This window comes from Mustela putorius, unplaced genomic scaffold (genome assembly GCF_011764305.1).
Source record: "Mustela putorius furo isolate JIRA1106 unplaced genomic scaffold, ASM1176430v1.1 tig00003858_pilon_pilon_pilon, whole genome shotgun sequence".
Classification (NCBI taxonomy): Eukaryota; Metazoa; Chordata; class Mammalia; order Carnivora; family Mustelidae; genus Mustela; species Mustela putorius.
In genome coordinates this window covers 13,949,763-13,970,064 of record NW_025422010.1, presented here as the reverse complement: position 1 = coordinate 13,970,064, position 20,302 = coordinate 13,949,763, and the positions used below count along the sequence as shown (strand labels likewise).

General features: G+C 41.2%; 1 protein-coding gene and 1 long non-coding RNA gene across 8 annotated transcripts in view; one reads left to right on the top strand and one right to left on the bottom strand.

Annotated features, from left to right (window-relative positions):
- DLGAP1 (DLG associated protein 1) overlaps window positions 1–20,302 on the bottom strand; it is an 871,327-nt gene that overhangs the window by 306,385 nt on the left and 544,640 nt on the right. For 3 of the 7 annotated variants that reach the window (XM_013051420.2, XM_004742767.3, XM_004742768.3), the window contains exon 4: window positions 10,700–11,728. In XM_013051420.2, coding sequence (XP_012906874.1) covers window positions 10,700–11,656 — 957 coding nt within the window. In that variant the 5' untranslated portion in view covers window positions 11,657–11,728. Of the gene's footprint in view, window positions 1–4,798; window positions 5,054–5,270; window positions 5,395–10,699; window positions 11,729–20,302 lie in introns of those variants that run through there. The other 4 variants (XM_004742772.3, XM_004742774.3, XM_004742770.3 and 1 more) reach the window with 3 other exon arrangements.
- Window positions 1–20,302, top strand: part of LOC123386922 — a 194,923-nt gene that overhangs the window by 48,985 nt on the left and 125,636 nt on the right. Inside the window, exon 2 of the long non-coding RNA XR_006602059.1 lies at window positions 16,168–20,140. This is a non-coding gene — a long non-coding RNA (uncharacterized LOC123386922). The remainder of the gene's footprint in view (window positions 1–16,167; window positions 20,141–20,302) is intronic.

Below are 20,302 nucleotides of genomic sequence, written 5' to 3'. Positions count from 1 at the left end.
TTCGTGGGCAAAGAAATATAAGCCATGGGAAAACCTGACCCTTGGTGGTGAGCTAACAAAAGATCTACCTTTTGTGATCTCTTCATCTGAGGATGAAACCCTGGGGTGTTTCGTTGGGACATGTGCGAGGGAGCCTTAAACCTACACAGGGATGAAGACCAACTGGCATCCAATGCTGGGCTTTCCTTTATAAGGGGATCGGATATGCTCAATGTAACCCTGGTTTAATGAAAGTTGGTCAAACAAAATATAAGGAAGTGTTAGGGTACGTGGAACACATGAAGAAGCAGTGAAGCATTTTGATGTCTGAAGATTTGTAAACCTCAAACATTTCACACTGTTTTTTAATTTATTTCCTGAATCAGAAATTATTTTTTTTCCAAGACATGAACAAACAAAAGAGTCATATATCATCAAGCCCATTTTACAGGTACAGAAATGGAATTACTAAATGAAGGGAGGCCTAAATCATGTTAGAAGTCAGCAGTGATAGTAAAGTTAATGGAGTGCCTGAAGCCCTTGTTTTCATCTGTTAGACTCTACTGCCCCCTTCAGTAAATAAGTTGATAAATGTAATCTTACCGTTCCCTAGACTTGGGTTACAGTGTGGCTCTTAGATTGGTTTCTGGGTTGCAATCACCCCAGAACTACAGATTCAGAATCTTTTGGATTAATATCTAGAAATCCTCATTTTTTAGCCAGTTTCAAGGTGATTCTTGTGCACACAAAGTTAAGGAATCATTGTCCTAAATATTCCAGAGCAGGTAGCTACACATAAAAATGAATTTAAAAAAAATAAAAAGATTTGTATCACAACTATGTTAGCAATTTTTATCCCAGAAAAGTAAGATGAGAGGTGTGGGGAGGTGGCTACCAAGATAGTGTAAGATCTAGAGAAAGTAGATGGTCCTCAGAGTCCAGTCCTAGGGCTCTGAGTATTTCTGCTCCATTTGTCCCCCTTTGGTACATGGTTTATTCATAATGAGACCACTGAGATGCAGGAGGGACTGACAGGGACAATAGGAGAAATATACCTATTTCTATTTTTCAGAAGTTAAAAATTTACTACTCTGCCATTAGTAACCACAGAATTACAAATTGCAGGTAATCGTTTAGTTAATAACTGTTTTCATCTCTTGTGAATCTTTTAAGCCACAAACATGCTTCGAATCTAACTTTGAGATCAGTTTTTTCCTCCCTTTGCCTCCTTGTGCCTTGACCCCACTGCCTTAAAAGGATGTGCTGAGGATGGGTAAGCTAGTCTTTGGAAAGACCCTTAAAGGTTTGCATAGATGTGTGAGACATAATGGGAAAAAGAACAGGGACAGTGAGTATGCTGGTTTCAGCCTGCTACCGACAAGATGACTGATCTGGTATCAGCCAAGGTGTCTCCCTAGGGTTTATTTTTGTCATTTTTAGAAAGAGGGGGTTGGACTAAATAATCTCAAAGAATTCTTCCATAAGATGATTATTAGATGAGAATTAGGTAGGCAGGAAGTTGCTATATCCACCTTGCAAGGAGAAATTTGTGAGAAGGTATAGCAGATGGCCTTCCAATGAGGTGGTTCTAAAATGCTAACACTATCATTTTTCTGAAAACAAAAAAACAAAACCTGCTTGATTCTTTACACAGATTTAAAAAGCAAGTGGAGCAGAAGTCATTTCCTTTCATTTTTGTTGTATGTCTCTTTGTATGAAAGGGATTTCTCCTCACACCAGGGAAGTAGGGCACAGGTACCCCTAAATGGTTTATACTAATGGTCTAAGATGAAGTTCAATAAAATCAGTGTAAAGGCAAAGCAATGAGTTTTCTAGTGAGATCTCCAAAAAATGTGATTCCCCACTTTATAGTCATTCTTCTTCCATGGACATTATGAAATTGTGTGGGATCTTATGTCATGAATCAGAGATCAAAGAAAGCGTACATATAAATGCAAATTTTGAAGTATGGGTGCGGGGATGTCTATGCAGATGTAATGAGTAGAGACGGACCTGTACACATGCATACTATGTGTGGTAACTCTGGAATCCACATGATTCTGCTTCATAGACAATTCTGTGATATCACAAGACTGAATTTGTAGGAAATTTCCTATTTTTGTGAGAACAGTGAGTAGAAACTTCAACTGATAGAGAATAGTGACTTAATGTGCATGAAAGAGAAAAATCTACTTGTCTAGACAACTCATTTTGCAAATGTAATTAGAAGTTTCTTTATCTTGGAAGTGGAAACAGACTAGGGTATATTGCTTAACTTGAGGAAATAAAAAAACAACCATTTTTAAAGATAGTTTTATATAGTCTTATACTTAAAAGACCGAAGAATCAGAATTTCCTTGGTCATACAAATGTTCTCCAAGAGAGAAAAGAGTTCAAAAATAACAGAAATTAAAAACTGGTCAAAAGCAACAGAAGGAGTGAGATGACATGCTTCTCCTTACACTCTATTCCCTCCTTTACCTTTGCTAATTGTATAACAACAATGAATTTATTCTTTTTATATTTACCTTTTAGCTAGAGAGGGGGCTGGGTTGAAGGAGAAAAAAATCATTCACTGGGTTGAAGGAGAAAAAAAAAAATTAAGGGACACCCCTCCACCCCCACTGTTGTTTCTGTCTAAGAATTTATAAAAACATTTAAATATGCATTTATAAAAATTAAGTAAAAGAAATCTCCCCATGCCATAAGTGTTCCAGATGTCAGTTACTAAGGACAAAATGGAATGATAGGAGATAGGCAAGATGAGAATCAGAGATATGAGAATCAGGTAAGTGAGCCCTGGATGGGAAGTTATACACACATGTTATTTTTATCCAGTGGGAAAAGTTATGTGTTCAAAGTTTCAAATGAGTAATACAAATCAGTGAGGTCGCATAATTCTTTGTGGATATCATTAGTAACCTGGTTTTACCTGAAAAGGCCAATTTTCATTTTTCTCTACCAAGCTGGCAAATGACAGGAAAAAAATCGGACCAGGGAGTATTATGATTTGAAAAGTAAAGTTCTGGTTTCAACTGTTTAGACCTGAAAGATGGAATTTCCCCATGATTCAACAGCATACCGGGGAGCACACTAACCTAATAAGAGAGGTTGTTGCCTTTGAAACTAAAACAAAATGGTGAAAACCTAATCACCAAATCAAAGCCAACTTGGTAATATTGTACGTATATTTTAGCAGCCCCTATAACGTCTCAAACAAAAGACCAGTGTGTCCTAGCATTCACGAGTCACTGTTCATGTAAAGTTGGGTAAAGCTGTGATCCCAAGTGGACAAGAGATTATGAGTAACTATTTCTCCAGAGAATGTGAAGGATTACCTGGAGCTTTTGCCTTTAATTTGCAACGAAGCAACCTGTTTTCTAAGGAGGACAGAGAAAGAGGAAATAAAGGCCACTGTCCACGAAGAGATCCAAGGCTGGTTTTTTTCTCTTCTGTGCTAACCAGTGCTATACCTTCCTTTAGTAGATTGAACTCGGTCTGATCAGAAAACAGGTTATGAAACCTTTGATTGTGGCTAGCCAAGTACTTTAGAATAATGAAATTGCAGACCAAGAATCGTAAAGTTTCTTCAACAGATTTCAAGAAGGATTTCCTATTTTTTTTTTTTTTTCGAGCTTCCTTTGGCTACCACTGACTCTTTCCGGACCCCAGCTTTCTGACAATCTTTTGCCAATGGTTTTCCCCACATCTTCACTACTATTTGGGCAATAGTGAGAATTAGAATCAGAGAGAGAATTACCAGGATTCTGTTAGCTGTGCACTTGATTCTACCTTCAAAGTTAGGATCAGACAGTAGTAACCTCATTTTTCTACCAACAGAGGGTATATTTACTAAGATCAGTGAAAAAAAAATAGAAGATTGTGCAAGCCATGAAGGAAATACATTCAAGAATCTTGACACTCCTTAATGGATTATCAAAACAATTTAAATTAAAAATAAAGAAAATTATTAATTAATGTGGCCGATGTTTTTTTTTTTAAAGGCAGCAAGCAAGCATTGCAGTAACCAAGTAACCAAAGTCACTCGCAGAATTGCTCAGCATTGTCACACATTTCACATAAAGTAGTTTTCATTGATTTAATATAATTTAAATTGTTCTAAAACAAGAGGAAAGAAAACCTTGGCCAGGGAAGGAGAAACTCCCACTAGGCAAAGACTGAAATAATCTTGAACAAAATTTTGAAAAATAGTTGTACTTGCACTGGGAAAAAAAAATCCTGGGTTCATGCTTGTTATGAATGATTCTTCAGTGATCTTTTGTGGAGTCTAATTTAACCAATAAACCAAAAAAACAAAACAAAACAAAAAAAACCCCAGAAAGGAAGGAGGAAGGAAGGAAGGAGGAAAGAAGGAAGGAAGGAAGAAAGGAAGGAAAAGGAAGCAAAAGGGGAAAAAAAAAAAAACCAACCCCAGCTGTCCAGAAATTTTAATTTGCAAAGGAACGTAAGCATTGAGGAAGCTTTCAGGATCCTTGTCATGGGAAACAACTGATCACATTTCAATCACTAGCCACACAATATCCTCGAATAGCACCCTGCTCCTTAGATCAAATGTGTCAATGAAAGATTTTAGGAAGCCTCTGTGGAGACACTGATTTGTAGGTATCCAGTGTTTCCAGTGTCTCAACCTGTTTACTCACCATCTGCACATACATTAGTTTATTAGATCTTTCAGTCTCACTAGCTATTATTTAGAGAAGACATAAAATAACAAAAATGATCCCTCCCCCCCCAAAGAAAACCCCACTCAAAACAACAACACACTATCACCAAATACAAAGTAATAAAAGAGTTGTACCCAAACCTGGTCAGTCCTTCCATTTCTTGAAACTTGCACACAAACTGAAGAAACCCACTCAGCCTTAAAAAGGTCGATCATTTCGCTCTCCTAAAATTTCATCTCTGAGAGTGGCTTTCTTTCTCCGTCTCTGTCTTGCTCTCTCTCTCTCTCTCCCTCTCTCTCTCTCCCTGTGTGTGTCTCTACTTCTACCGGAGAGAGCGTTTTGTTTCCCTTTTCCTGTTTCTGCTGCTGGATGAATGCAAAATACATGATTGAAGGGATTTTTTTTTCAGGTTAACAGTTGGAAATCTAAAATCTTGCTCCTCTGAATGGCTTTATATGCTAGTCACTCAACACATAACGTTCACATAAAGAGGCATATACAGAACCAAAAATCCTGCTTTTTTAAAGCAAACCAAAACAACAACAAAAACTCCTTTTACTCCTTCGAGCCCATTCCTATTTTATTTACTTGACTATTAGCACTTACCCGGAGATGTGCCATAAATGCTCTATTCCAAATGTATAAAAGCCAACCACATCTCAACTGAGAATTAAACAGTTTTAAAGTCTTCAAATCCATGTCCCTGCTCCAAACCCTGTTACAGTCACTGGCAGTGGTACAAGATTCTAAACAGCAGACATCTGATTCTTGACATTTAAAAATAACAATATTGGGAGAAAAAGGGAGTCTTTTTTTTTTTTAATCATTATTAACTACAAACAGCTTGTGAGTGAGCACAGATCACAATTGATGTATTAGCTGGATCTTGCCATAATTTCAAGCTACAGTATTTTATTTCTAAGTCAATGTCAGACAGAGGCCAAATACCTACAGACTTCTCCTTTTCTGTGTAACAGAAATGGCAATGGCTTAAGTTAAATTAATTCCAAGTGGCAATTCTCCAAAGAGAGAATCAGAACTTTGCTAGTAGTGAGATTCTATTATTGGTGAATATTAATTTAACCTTTGTGCAGTCTTGAATCAAACTAGGGACAGATGGATCCTTCATGGCTTGTCTAAGATAGGTCACATTTCATATACATGCATTCTTAGCTACATTCACAGAGAGGAGGTCAAAGGAACACATACATCTGCTACAGAATAAAACAGGTAATAAAATGAAAGTAAAAAGCACTTATTTCCATTTATGGAGCACATTTTTTACTCAGACGGATCTAGGATCAAATCTTAGCTCTTTTACTTACTATATGCCTTCCTTGGGAAGTGATTTAATCTTTTTTGCCTTAGTTTAGTCACCTGCAAAACTGGAGTAAACATAACACTTTACAATGTTATTTCAGGTACTAAATAAGATACTGTGTGTTTTCTGGCACATAGCAGGTATTTGCTACGTGCCACTCCCTCCCTCTGTTTTATATTTGGAAGGGGTTGGGATTGGACATGGTAGATAGAAAAATCCAGACTTTCAAGGTGGACAGCTCTGTTGCCACTTACTGACTGTGTGCTCTTAGGCAAGTTACTTAACCTAATTTACTAAATCTCAGTTTCTTCACTTGTAAAATACCTCACAGAGTTTTACAGAGCAAATTAGAAACACTGGAAAAACATGTACTCTTGGTAGACATGTATTAAATGAGAGTTTCCAGGCCTTGCAACTCTCAAAAATTGCTCTAATTAGTACACCTCATATGTATATAAGGAGTTTAAAAATGTGAACTCAGATCACAGGTCCTCTAGGCCAAATGCCTCATCTTATAGCAGAGGAAGGAGACCCAGAGAGCTGAGATGATGGTCACTGGTTAATGAGTGACAGTTAACACATTAGTGGAAAACAGGGGCTGGAACACAGACTTCCTCCTTTGAAGTTCAATGCTTTATCCAGTAAACTTTGTGAGGCTGAGGTCAAACACATTTGTAAATCCAGTTTCACTACTGGTAATTAAGATAATAGAACCGGAAAAAAAATTCTTTTTTCATTTCCCCAAATATGCTTCTAAGAATGAGCTTATAAATGAAATCATTCCATGGGAGTTGGCAGGGGCTGGCTACACCTGTCTTCCTGAGAGGAGCTTTGGCAGAATGGTGGAGTCTCTCTTTCTTCTAAAGAAAGAACAGAGCTGGAGAGAATGTCCCGGTTCAGGAGTTTCCTGTTCTCTTCCCACCCCTGCGAGTGTCCGGCTCCTTCTTTCCCTTCCTACCAGGGGCACTTTAATCTCTGCACAGTGGGTGGGAAGAACCCACTGTTCTACATTTGGTTTATCTGCTAGACACACTACCTTCTCACACTGAAATACAGAATATTTTCCCCCAGTGTGAAAGACTTGCACAGAATAGGAGCTCAATAAATGTCAATATTTATTAAAGAAGGTGTTCCTTTGAGCTCAGTTTATATTTAAAGGGTTTAACTAGCTTGGTGCAGTGTTAATTATTGCAGTTATTGTAGGATAAAAAATATTAATTTCTTTCAATCTTTCAATAACTTCAGAATTAAAAACAAAGATCCTTTGGGTAGTGAGTCAGATTAACTGTTACTCTGGGGAGGAATGGACAGAAATAGGATTGGGGGGGGCGCCTGGGTGGCTCAGTGGGTTGAGCCTCTGCCTTCGGCTCAGGTCATGATCTCAGGGTCCTGGGATCGAGCCCCACATTGGGCTCTCTGCTCAGCAGGGAACCTGCTTCCCTCTCTCTCTGCATGCTTCTCTGCCTACCTATGATCTCTCTCTCTCTGTCAAATAAATAAATAAATAAATAATCTTTAAATTAAAAAAAAAAAAGAAATAGGATTGGGAAGGCATATATGCGATCTATTGTAGTTAATGTGTTATTTCTCCAGTTGGGTTACATATAACTGGGTATTTGTTTTATTATTATTTTCCTTTATACTTCTCTGTAAGCCTCAAATATTTCATTAAAAAACTGGCTTAAAAGAAGTTAAATAACTTAAAAATAGAATTCCCAAACCTTTGAATATGAGCTGTAATAATGCTACGATACTAAATCTCATACTTAAATTTTCACGCTTTCTTTCTCATTTTACTGAAACGCTTTTAATAATAATATGTTTACTCTACAGATTTTTTTCCTCTTGTTCAGTATTTTCATGCCCTTGATTCCAGGGCTGTGATGAGATGTAGTGGAAAGAGCTATTTTGTCTCAAATAGATGTAAGTCTAATTCTTAGTTCTTCAACTTTTTGGCTGCGTGGCTTTAAAATCACTTGATAGGGCACCTGGGTGGCTCAGGTCATGGTCCCGGAGTCCTGGGATCAAGTTCCACATCAGGCTCCCAGCTCCATGGGGAGTCTGCTTCTCCCTCTGACCTCCCCTCTCATGCTCTCTCACTCTGTCTCTCTCTCTCTCAAATAAATAAATAAAATCTTTAAAAAAATAAAGAATAAATAAAATCACTTGACATTTCTCATCTCAGTTTCCTTTCTTGTAAAATCAGAGTATTATTGTATCAAGCTGTCAGGATTATCTTGAAAATTAAATGGAATAACAAATGTGAAAACATTTGCTACAGCTTCTGATACATTGTAGCTTTTCAGTCAATAGCAGTTTCCTTCTTTCTTTCCTTATCCTTCCACTTTTCTCCACTACTTGAGCCTTTTACTGCAAAAAGGCATAAAAAAGAAAGAAAAATGAATTTGAGGTAGGAAGAACGTAGGCAATCATGCAAGCATAAAAAGGTTAAAAGATACTAATTTTGTCACAACAAAGGCTAGTTCTGGATCCTTGCAGAGTTTTCATCTTTAATCTGATATTTCTCATCTAATCTTATCACTACTTATTAAAGTCCAGTTTTTTTTTTTTTTTAAATTCATTGTGGGTTTTTTGTTGTTATTGTTGTGTGGGGGTTTTTTGCTTTTTGTTTTTGTTTTTTTGTTTGTTTTTCTACACATTTCAGAACTTTCATAGTTAAACTATCCTGTTCTAGGGCTCCTATCTTATTACCCATCCTTTCTTCAGGACAGACATTCCCTTTTTTTTTTGACAGACAGATCACAAGTAGGCAGAGAGGCAGGCAGAGAGAGGGGAAGGAAAGCAGGCTCCCTGCTGAGCAGAGAGCCTGATGCGGGGCTCGATCCCAGGACCTTGGGATCATGACCTGAGCCAAAGGCAGAGGATTTAACCCACTGAGCCACCCAGGTACCCCTGGGACAGACATTCTAATTAAAATACTTTATTCTAGGTGGCGGGTAAGATTGATATGCTTAAAGAATTTCTAAAGCCTTCAATTGTAACCCTTGTTATGGTCATTTCTATAAATTAAGTGACTTGGATTCTCTCCTCCCTCTATACTAACAGTACAACAGTATAACCCACTAAGCCTTTACCTTTCTTAGAGGCTAGTTTTTTGTTTTTGTTTTTTTAAAGATTTTATTTATTTATTTGACAGACAGAGATCACAAGTAGGCAGAGAGGCAGGCAGAGAGAGAGAGAGGAAGAAGCAGTCTCCCCCCTGAGCAGAGAGCCCGATGCGGGACTCGATTCCAGGACCCTGAGATCATGACCTGAGCCGAAGGCAGAGGCTAGTTTTTTAATATGCTAAATGAGGAGGTTGGAATAAATGTACTCTTTAGCTCTAAAAATTCCATTAAAAATTCTTGATGGCTTCACTCCTCTAGCAACCTTATAGTACCACTCTGAGTGGGAAAAACTGACCATGGAATTGTGTGCTATTTGTGAAAACTATCCACATATTGGTGGCTTCTTCTGAACCCTCGGATGGACTCTGACACTGTCCTTGCCCAGTGACTGCCAGCCCGGCATATTCTCAGGGCCAGGTATAGGCATTTTCAAGGGAACCAGGTTTGTCAGGAGTAATTCAGAGAGCAAAAAGTTGAATTCTCAGTGGAAGACTTTTTTCTTGTACTTCTTCTTAGGATGGGAGTGTGAAATGGTTATGTCATGCCTTTATAGTCCAACAGAAAAAAAAAAAAAAAAAAAGGTTGGGTGTACCAGGAGAGAAGAGAGAAAAAAAAGACACCATGAACAGGAAAAATATGAAGGTACTTTTAAGGGATGGTTATATCTTGGGGAAGATGACAATTACCAGATAGAGGAATTGGCCCCAGGCGGGGGTGGGGGGGTGGGGGTGGGGGTGGTGAGGAGAGGGAGAAGAAAAAAGACTCTGCTGCTGACATTTTTATCTAGGGGAATCTAGGTTCAGTGAATGGAAGGGCATTAGGGAGAGACATGAGGAGACTGGAAGAGGAGGAGCAGCTTGCCTTGGGTCTATACGTGTGTGGGATTTACACGCTGACATTAATTGCATTTTATTGCATGGATGCTTCCCCCCTGCTTTTCCTCCTCTTCTCTGTTGTCCTGGGTCTCTGCAGCTGTGCTTGTCAGGTCACCAAACTGGCTTGATCTCCACCTCCTCAGGGCCCAGGGCATTATTCCAATTCCCTGTGTCCTGGGGGTTGGGGGTTCAGGTGGGAGTATGGTTGGTGTTGGAGGTGGTGATAACAATTGCAATGGTGAGGATATAGATCAAGTTTTCCAAACAAATAGTTTAAGGCAGAATTTTATAATAAAAACAAAAACCCTCTGGATAGATCTAATTAAACTCCTTCCAAAATTCAAAAGATCATTGTTGACTTTTGTGGAAAAAAAATTGATTTATTTTAAAATTCTGTGTTGACTCCCCTTTTCTTGCCTCCCTATCCCATGTTCCCGCAGACAAAAGAGGAATACTAAACATTAATAACTCCTTGGCTTTATGTAGGCGTGCTTTTCAAAGCACTTTTATATCTAGTATCTCAAGATAACTGGATGGAGTTGGGTAGCCGGTTTGTTTCCTGATAGGAGCAATTGGCCAGAGAAATGCTAAATAATTTTCTCAGGTTCATGCAGGCAATTCACAGCCAAGCCAAGACTAGGACTCAGGAGAAAACACCACACAATGAGCAGGTATGATTTCTAAGCATCCATCACTTGACATAAATGGTACCTGAAGGTACTGGCAGGAGCGTTCTTGTTGACAAGACTCTGACTTCACCATGGCCTGGTCCATGTTAACCGAGGCTTTCTGGTAAACCTCCCTGGCACGGCTGACCGTCAGAGTGGAGGACCACGCGCTCTTCTTCAGGAGCGGCGTGTCCAGGTTGACAGGCAGGTTGGCGCAGGTGGAGCACTTGACATCGTTGTTACTCCGGGAGGCCTTGACCGCCTGCTCGCTGATAGTGTTGTAGGCCTCCATGAAGTACTGCGAGGCCGAGCGGTCAGGGCACCTGCCCATGGTCATCACTCCCGATGGCGCGTGGTAGATGCACATGTCGCCGTCGAGGTTGTCATCGGAGCTCCACCAGCCCGGGGAGGTGTTGGGCCGGGCCTTGGGGTCCGCGCGGCGTTCCTTGCTCTTGCTGCGCTTGCCATACCGCACGGTCTGCGTCTCGTCAGGGCTGGCTTTGCCCCCGTTGACGCTGCCCTTGGATGGGCCCTCCAGGGAGTGCGACTTGGTGAAGAGCTTCTGGACCGAGTGGACCAGGTGCCGGATGCGGCCGGGGCTGTCACTGCGGTGCTCCACGGCGGTGCGCTTGTACTGCAGCGTGTGATAGCCATCCCGGTTGAGCGGCAGCTGCCTCTCAAACTGGTCCAGGAGGTTGGCGGGGATGCGGTTGGCCTTGGTGGCCAGAGTGCGCGGCACCAGGGCGCACTCGTCTTTCAGCTCCTGCTGCGACGTGTAGTGCCTGCGCGGGAAGGTGCTGCTGGCCAGCGGGTCGCTGAAGGGGCCCACGCACTCTGCCTGAAAGGAGTTCCGCTGAGTGTAGTAGGGGTGATCCGCGGGGTGGTGTTCCACCGGGCTCAGCAGGTAGGGCTTGCGGTCGGAGTGGTGCGACAGCGAGTCACAGGCCGAATCACAGGTGACTCCGTGGTGGTGGCTGCGGCTGCCCGATAACCCTTTCATTGCTGATGGGCGGCAACCTCGGGGGTCATGGACACCCCGTGGTTAGGTTCCAGACCCGTCTTCTGCAAAGACCTGGGGGTAACGAAGAATAAGAGAGAGATGATGGTTAACACTTGGTAAATAGATGTTGCACTTTTGAGTGTCTACTACTATGTTCCCTTTCTGGCAGAAGAACTCATCAGGGTCCTTGAAAGCAGTTTTAATAGTTATTGGATAAGCTCTATCCCCTCTGTAGGTGGGAAAGCCCACTCCAGTCAGATACCCCGAGATGGTAGGGGTGAAAGCTAGTGAACCCGGAAAAGGAAACTATAAAAATGCTAAATAGTTTTTTTTTTTCCAGGCAATTCTTTTTTTTTTTTTTTAATTAACTTATAATGTATTATTTGTTTCAGGGGTACAGGTCTGTGAATCATCAGTCTTACACAATTCATAGCACTCACCATAAAATGCTAAATTGTTTCAACATTACCTGAAAGCAAACCCCCTCCCTCTAGGATTCCAGTAAAATGGATGGCTCTTTCCCTTGCTTCTCTGGTTTTAGTCTTAATTGTCTGTTAATAACAAAGTAAAGCATGCACACCCTTAGGGCTCAGTTTCTCTGGGAAATCTCTGCTGATCCCTGCTTGCAGAGAGAATAAGTTCCCCTCTGTGTTTCTATGGCATCTGCCGCACAGTCTCTCAGCTCCTATGGAATTGTTTGTCTCAGGCATTCCCTGGCTAGTTTCGTTCATCTCTTGTAGGTGGGCTTACCTCTTAGTCACCTTTCTATCTCTCTAGCTAGCTCCAGGCCAGTTAGGTAAACACACAGAAAGTACTCCATTAATGTAAATAAAATAAACGTGGGTGGAAAAAAACCGAGAGAAGTAACTGGCTCCTTATAACTTCAGGATCTATCTTTCTATCTTCTGTCACATGCCTTCCCATTAGAATTCTGTAGTAACAATTACAGCTCGCAAATAACTACCCCCCACCCCAGCACCATAGTAATTAGAATGGAAAATAGTGATGGTGGCAAATAAATCAGAGCTGTAGAGAAAATCTGCCCCTGTTTTCTGTCATTAAAGGGATAAAAAGCTGCTTCTTCTTCTTCTTCTCCTTCTCCTTTTTTTTTTTTTTTTTAAAGATGTAGTTATTCGAGAGAGAGAGAGAGAGACAAATGTGGAGGTGAGAATGGGGGGAAGGGGCAGAGGAAGAGGGAGGGAATCTCAAGCAGATGCCAAGCTGAGTGTGGAGCCTGACCCAGGGCTCCATCTCACAACCCTGAGATCATGACCTGAGCCAAAACCAAGAGTTAGACTCTTAACTGACTGAGCCACCCAGGAGCACCAAGAGTTTCTTCCTTAACAAATGGAGAGTGGTTGAAGGATGAGCTTGAATTAACTAGTTTGAATATCGTGGTATCTCACTTCCTGGTTTAAAGGTTTCTAGTTAAAGGTTCAAAAGTGATAGAAAGATGGCCAAAGGAAAGGCCCTGGGAATGTTCCTGAGGACACAGAGGGCCTGGGCCTGAGAGCAGATCTGCCTCAGAGAGAAGTGACCCCAACAGATCCACCTGTGGGAACTCAGCTCATTCCAAGCACAGGTCTTCCCTGTGCTTTAGTAGCAGAGGCTGCTGTTCCTCAGGGCAGAGTATCTTCTTTCGACTCTAACTTCTTTGGGAACTGACTGAGATCCTGTTAACAGTCTGATTTATTTTGAAAGCTTCCCATAACAAAAATTGTCATAATAAGAATTGTCCTGAAAAGCCAACATTACTGTCCAAAATATCACTAATGTCATTTCAGATATTCAGAGAGGGAGAGATAAATGGTTTATTTTAAAAACAACCACAACACAATAAAACACACATACATGGCCTAATGAAGAAAACTGCATACTTTTGAGAGGTCAGGTCTTTCTATTCCATGGGCTGTACTGTATAAGGGAGTTCCTGACAATGTTGAAAATCCCTATCCAGATTTTATGACTTTCTGTTTTTCTCTTAGTCTCTCAGCGTCTGCATTAATGGATCAGCAAAACTTATCAAGGCAGTTTAATCACTGGAGTCTTTTGAAATTGGTTAGTTTACTAAATTATGAGTTCCTTGAGGGTATGGACTATGTTTTACCCATCCAGTACCCAGCAAATGCTTGGATGATGGTGCAAACTGGGTAAGATATTTATTCAATGAATTAATGCATCAATGCAAAAATTCCCAGTGTGGTCCAGACTGTGATTTGAGTGAAGTGTATTGAGTGAAAAGATGACTGTGTGACAAGAGAAGGGGCGTGTGCAAGGAAGGGACTACCTTTTGATGTTCTCTACCTGTATTGAACTTAAAGTCTAGAGGAGCTTGCCTGCCCTACTGACTATAGGATGTCTAGACAGAAGACAGTCTGTTCTGAAGGACAGAAAGAAACTGACACCTGAAGAGATAAAAAGGCAAGAAGGACTCATGATATCTGTGGGTCAGGTAAATCAAAACTTTCCCACTGAACAGAGACTAATGAGGAAGGAGATTTTTGCAAAAATACTTTGGGACTGCTTTGCATGACATTATGATCCTGTGATTAGTTTGTGGGAGGGCAGGATTTAAGAGGGTTAAAAACATGTTTTTGGCAAAACTGTGGCACAAACTAATTTAGATGGAAAAATCCATTGCATGAGGGAATCTCTCTATATAAAACCGGTCCCATTGAAGACATTTTTGGCTTTTTTTTTTTTTTTAAGATTTTTTATTATTTATTTGACAGACAGAGATCACAAGTAGGCAAAAAGGCAGGCAGAGAGAGAGAGGAAGGGAAGCAGGCTCCCCGCTGAGCAGAGAGCCTTATGCGGGGCTGTATCCCAGGACCCTGGGATCATGACCTGAGCTGAAGGCAGAGGCTTTAACCCACTGAGCCACCCAGGCGCCCGACATTTTTGGCTTTTAAATATGGACTTAAAAGGAAAAAAAGAAACCCCACAAAAAATAACAACCCAATAGGGTTATAGTCACAGAAAAAGTCTTAGGATTACACATATTAGAATCTCTGTGAAATAATGATATGATACTTCAAAATTTTCCTTCTGAAGTACCCGGGTCTCAGGTAGCTACTTTCTACAAAGTAAAATGTGAAACTGGCAAGAGCTGAAAACATGAATTATACATATTTACCCCAAAATGAACAAAACTGACTCACTGTTCAGTATTTAGTTATCTTTACTACAACAACAGCATTTGACATAAAACAATATTACCTGAGGACTAGCAGAGCAAATGAAGAGCTTTTACAAAGCCATTTGTGGTGAATTAGTTAAATGATAATTTTTGTAGCAGACACAGCGTAAGTTTTACTAAAATATAAGTGGATGATTTTCAGCACAGAGTCAAGCGCTTACATTTTCTTAGAGGGTAATACATCGCAGCAAGGATAAATAACTTAGTTTTCCTTTTTCTTAATATTTGTAAAAGGATACTGAGATCTTATTCCCTTTTCTCTAGGATGTGGGCAAACAGGGTCATGAAAAAATGGCAATAAACAATCATAAACATTTCTAAATGCTCAATCTGTCTTTCTGGTCCAGGCCAAATAAACAACTTAATACCTTGGGCAACCAAATGCATATAGCAAATCTGTAATGGCCAAAGACTTATAATGTGCTCAGAGAGACATGACCTAGTCAAGAAAAAAGAGGAATAACAATTCCTGTTATCTTCTGTATTTTTGGGAAAGGAAGCTGTTAGCCCCTGAATTAGATTTTAAGTGGCCATAAAAGATTTCTCAAAATGGAAAGGGAAATTGCCTTTCATGCCTTCCTTTTTTGAACAGGAGTGGGAAGTGTGGGTCAACATGCCTTCATAAGGGTTTCTATGACTATGGCGATTATCTCTGATATTTTTCTTCACTATGACTTCAAAATTGTGTTTTGTTGTCCTCTTAAGTTCGATTTTACTCTCAGACCATACATTCTGATTTTTGGCTTGGAAAATTTCTTGACTATATTGGTCACCATGAGATGAGCTCTGAGGTGTGAAAGCATCTGTTTTTTTTTTCCCCCCCAAAACATCTGATAAAAAAAAAAAAGACTTATTTATTTATTTTTGAGAGAGAGAAAGAGTGCAGGAGTGTGGGGAAGGGGCAAAGGGAGAGAGAGACTATATTAAGCAGACTCTATGCTGGGCATAGAGCCCAATGTGCGGCTTGATCCCACAACCCCAATATCATGACCTGAGCAGAGGCGAAGAGTTGGAGGATTAACTGACTGGGCCACTCAGGTACCTGAGATGTGCCTGGTTTTTAGAGTTCCCACACCTGGAGCAAAAGCATTGCTGTACCAATGATGACTAAAGCAAGAACGATCCAGCACTGTAAAGGAACTTCTCAAGGTAGGTAATTTATTAGACCTGAGGGAAAAACAACCCAACCATATATTAGAAGATGCTGACAAGGGGAAAATAGTCTTGCAAAGCTGGCAAGTCCTTATTTCACTTTGATTTCTCTGCATGTCTTTATTTAGAGCTACTGTTCATGATTTTTCTTTACATGCAGATAGAAGAACCAAATGAAGGGCTTCTACTCTCTCATTCAGTGAAGACTGACAACCAGACCATCATGACTTGCTTTAGAAAGACAACGCAAGGGACCTTGTCCAGGAGAACAGGGAGCACTGTGCTCTGATTTGGGGGCACATTGGGATGAAGAAATCTCCGCAAGTCGTTTCAGGGTCAAGTGGCCTTTTTGGCTTTCCTTCATGCAACCTGCCCATGTCAGATTGTAACATTCAATGAAATAGAGAGAGAAAGGATTCCCTTATTAAAGACTATAAAGTAGTTTCAGAATAATGACTATGTTTCCCAGTCTCCCTAGATGTGCACAGGTGACTAATTCTGGCTAATGGAATATGATTGGAAATGGCATGTGCAATTTCTGGGAAATGTCTCTAAAGTGCAAAGCACATCCTTCTTTACTCCTTGTTGGAGTGGCACAAGATGAAGAAGCTGGCCAAAGTGGAGGAGCATGGCAGCCCAGCTCTGCATCCTGCCTATGCCGGAGGAAACAGACCTTTATTTTTGCCTATGCCACTGTTATTTTGTTTTCTGATGCTTGCCTCTGAACCTTAAGCGAGATGCTTAAGCAGGATGGTCAGTCAAGGCCAAATCCCCAGGAACTTTCGTAAGCTATCCTAGTACCCAGGACTTGGCTTTGCAGGTGGTGGTACTCTGTGAGAGTGATTTAAAAGACACAGTGACATGGCCATCCACGTACTCAAGATTTCCCTGGCTATAGCTACAGACTGGATCTAGGGGAGGAGAGAGGCAAGGGAATCTAAAAGAAGCAATCATTTCTTGCTTGGGCTGTTCAGGAGGACACTGAAAAGGAGGAAAGAGTACCTCCAAGGAAGGTGAGAATGTGGCCCAGTAGGGCGGTGCCTCCTTTTGCAGGCCTCTCTGCTCACACACGTGTGTTTCCACTAATTGTCTAAATACATAGGGCACTTTTTCTGCACAGAACAAAACTCTATGGAGTATGGATGCAGGTTCCCCAATGTTTATAGCAGCCATGTCCACAATAGCCAAACTAGGAAAAGAGCCCAGATGTCCATTCGCAAATGAATGGATAAAGAAGATGCGGTGTATATATACGAGGAACAACAATTCAGTCATCAAAGAAGCCCCTCAAATCTTGCCATTTGCAACACCATGGATGGGGCTAGAGGGCATTATAAGGGGAGAAATAAGTCAATCAGAGAAAGTCAGTTATCATATGATCTCACTCATATGTGGGATTTAAGAAACAAAACAGAGGATCATAGGGGAAGAGAGGAAAAAATAAAACAAGACAAAATCAGAGAGGGAGACAAACCATAAAAGAGTCTTAATCATAGGAAATAAACAGGATTGCTGGAGGAGCGGTGGGTGGAGGTATGGGGTAACTGGGTGATGGACATTGAGAAGGGCACATGATACAATGAGCACAGGGTGTTATATAAGACTGGTGAATCACTGACCTCTACTTCTGAAACTAATGATACATTATATGTTAAATAACTGAATTTAAATAAACAAATGGATGCAGGTTTTCTATCAGCAATTTTTTACTCTCAGTAATAAAACCCAATTCTATGGGGATCAAGAAGGAAGAACTTTATGAATGTTTAATGGGCTTGTGATTTTAAATAAAAAGCAGAGGAACGATTCTCACTAATATACTACTGAAAAACAAAGCTATGCCATTTTAGGATAAAAGTAAACAGAAAACCTAGAGGAAGTCAGGGTGTGAGTTAATGTTGCCCAAAGTTAAGGGCCCACTTTTCAGATGGCTGAATGCCATTCTCTTTCAGTTTTTCAGATTTCCCTACTCAACGATTTTCATGTATTCTGTATTTGAAGTCATACAAATACCGTTAGAGCACCTTTAAACAAACACAGTCTGAAACACACCAGTTACATTATTCAGAATACACTGCTAAGCCGTATTACATACCCAGAATGTATTCTGCCTTTTCATTAACATTATTGCTATCCTAATCATCTGCAGTTGGATTTTATTTGTGAATAACTCCTTCAGTCAGTCTGCTTCTACAAATAAGTCCCTTTCAAGCATTTCCTTTCAAAAGATATGATATTGTACCAAAAAAAAAAAAATACAAAACACAAAACACAAAAGCAACAACCCATACCTCCTCCAGTTTGGTCCCAGTAGGTAGCACAATTCCAACTGCCTTTGTCTTCAGATAAAGCTTTCAAAAAGGGGCTTCATTTTGACTTTTAAGCGTAAAAAGGTGGACAGTGATATTTCTTGAGAAACAATAAGTCCTCATTAATATTGGTATACACTTATTGCCAGTTGAGTAAATCTCATAGAACTTAGGAGGGGATTTTCATTGTGGAGATAATTGAGGCAGTATTTAGTATATTATAAAAACCTCACAGCATTATTTTGGACTGGTGATTTTTGGAAGGTGACAATTCTGACTCTATGTGACTATCTGACTATCTGACTCCTTGGAGATGTGCTCTCTGTGGAACTGATCTCATTGGCATTTCTAGGAGAGGGTCTGGTCACCTCAGCTATGCCTACAGATGGATTCCCCTGGGAGAGAACGTGCTTGCCTTGACCTGCCATGGCCAATAGTTCTTAGGGAGGCATGGTGGCAGGGGGAGACCCAGTCTTATGGGCAAAAACACATGTCTGCCGAATTTTCACAGAAAAGAGCAATGACCATCAGTGTCTATTCAAAACAAAACAAAACAAAACAATGCTGGGAAAGATATGCAAGCCGCTGATCTATGTAGGAGAAACAGGAATGATGACAGAATAAAACTCTTCCATGGGCTATAAAGACAGCCCTGGTGGAGAACGGGAAAATGCAAAGCCGGTGACAATCAAAACAGCACAGCACAACTTGAAAAGAAGTAGCGGAAATCGCCCCTGATGAGAATGGGTTATTTCTGTCTACATCTCTCATAGCCAGCTAAATAGTCCCGTGAACACGTTCTGGCACATTCTAGACAACTTGCTTCAGAGCCAGACTATATGTATATTTTTTTACCTGAATCAATATATTTCCTTCTTTCATATGCTGCTTGCTTTTCTTCCCAAGTTTGCTATACAAATCTACTGAGCACTGAGGCGCCAAAAGGACCTCCATTGGTCCTTTCTGTGGGAGCCTTTTCAGCTGACACCTGCTTTGGGGAAGTTTTTCCCTCTGCCCACAGTTTCTGTTGCTGCTGTCCTGGCCAGGAATGTTGAAGGCGATTACTCCCTCCTCTGAGCTCATTGCACCGGGATTGAAGACCCAACTCAGGGCCATGCATAGGCCTACCTGACTAAATCAGATGCTGGCTCTCAGAAATTCAAATGGAAACGTTCCTAGAGTCCCTGAACCCTCATGAGCTTATCTGCAAAGTGGAGGAGAGGAAAGGCCAGTGTTGGCACCTCAGAAGGGAAAGTCAAGTGCTATTTGAAATGGTGGGGCCTCAGAGACCAGGGCGCTGCAGAAGAAACATGGAAGGGGAGGGGAGAGGAGTAAACAGGCAGAGAGAAGCAGGTCCACGTAGCCCCAGGGGAAGAAACAGAGAAGCTGCCCAGCAACCTTCCACATCTAGCCCAGGCCAGCTTCCTGCCCAGAATGGCCAGGGCCCAGCGGTCTGTGGTAGAACCATGGCAGGCCCCCCAAAGCATCCTTATGCAAGGAAAGAGACCCTCCTGCCCAGCTGGGCCAACGGCAAGCATAAGAGAAGCACCACCGAAGTGTCCTGTGTCCCACAGGCCCCAGATGTGAGGCTCAGAAGTGGCCCATTCAGAACTGCTAAGGCATCTTTAAATGGCTTTGACCACTGTAAGTACGTATTGGCTTCAACAGCCTACGGAAACGCATTCAGATCTCGCCTTCCTTCTTTCAGTGCTACCATCAGCTCCTGCCTGCACAAGAGTGAGGTGGTCAGCACCCAGAGGGGGAGATAGGTAGCCTCTGCAGCTAACCATTGTCAATGCCATGTGTCTGGAGTGTTTTCTGCAGGTGGGTCTCCATTCTCCGCCCCTCCCTGCCCCCCCCCCCAGCCCCCGTGATGGCTGCTGTTGATGGGCATGAGATTAGAAATTTCTCAAACACCTGCTGCTTCCCTGTTCACATAGTTTTTAAAGGACCTTATTCTTACTCTTCACATATATAGCAATGAGA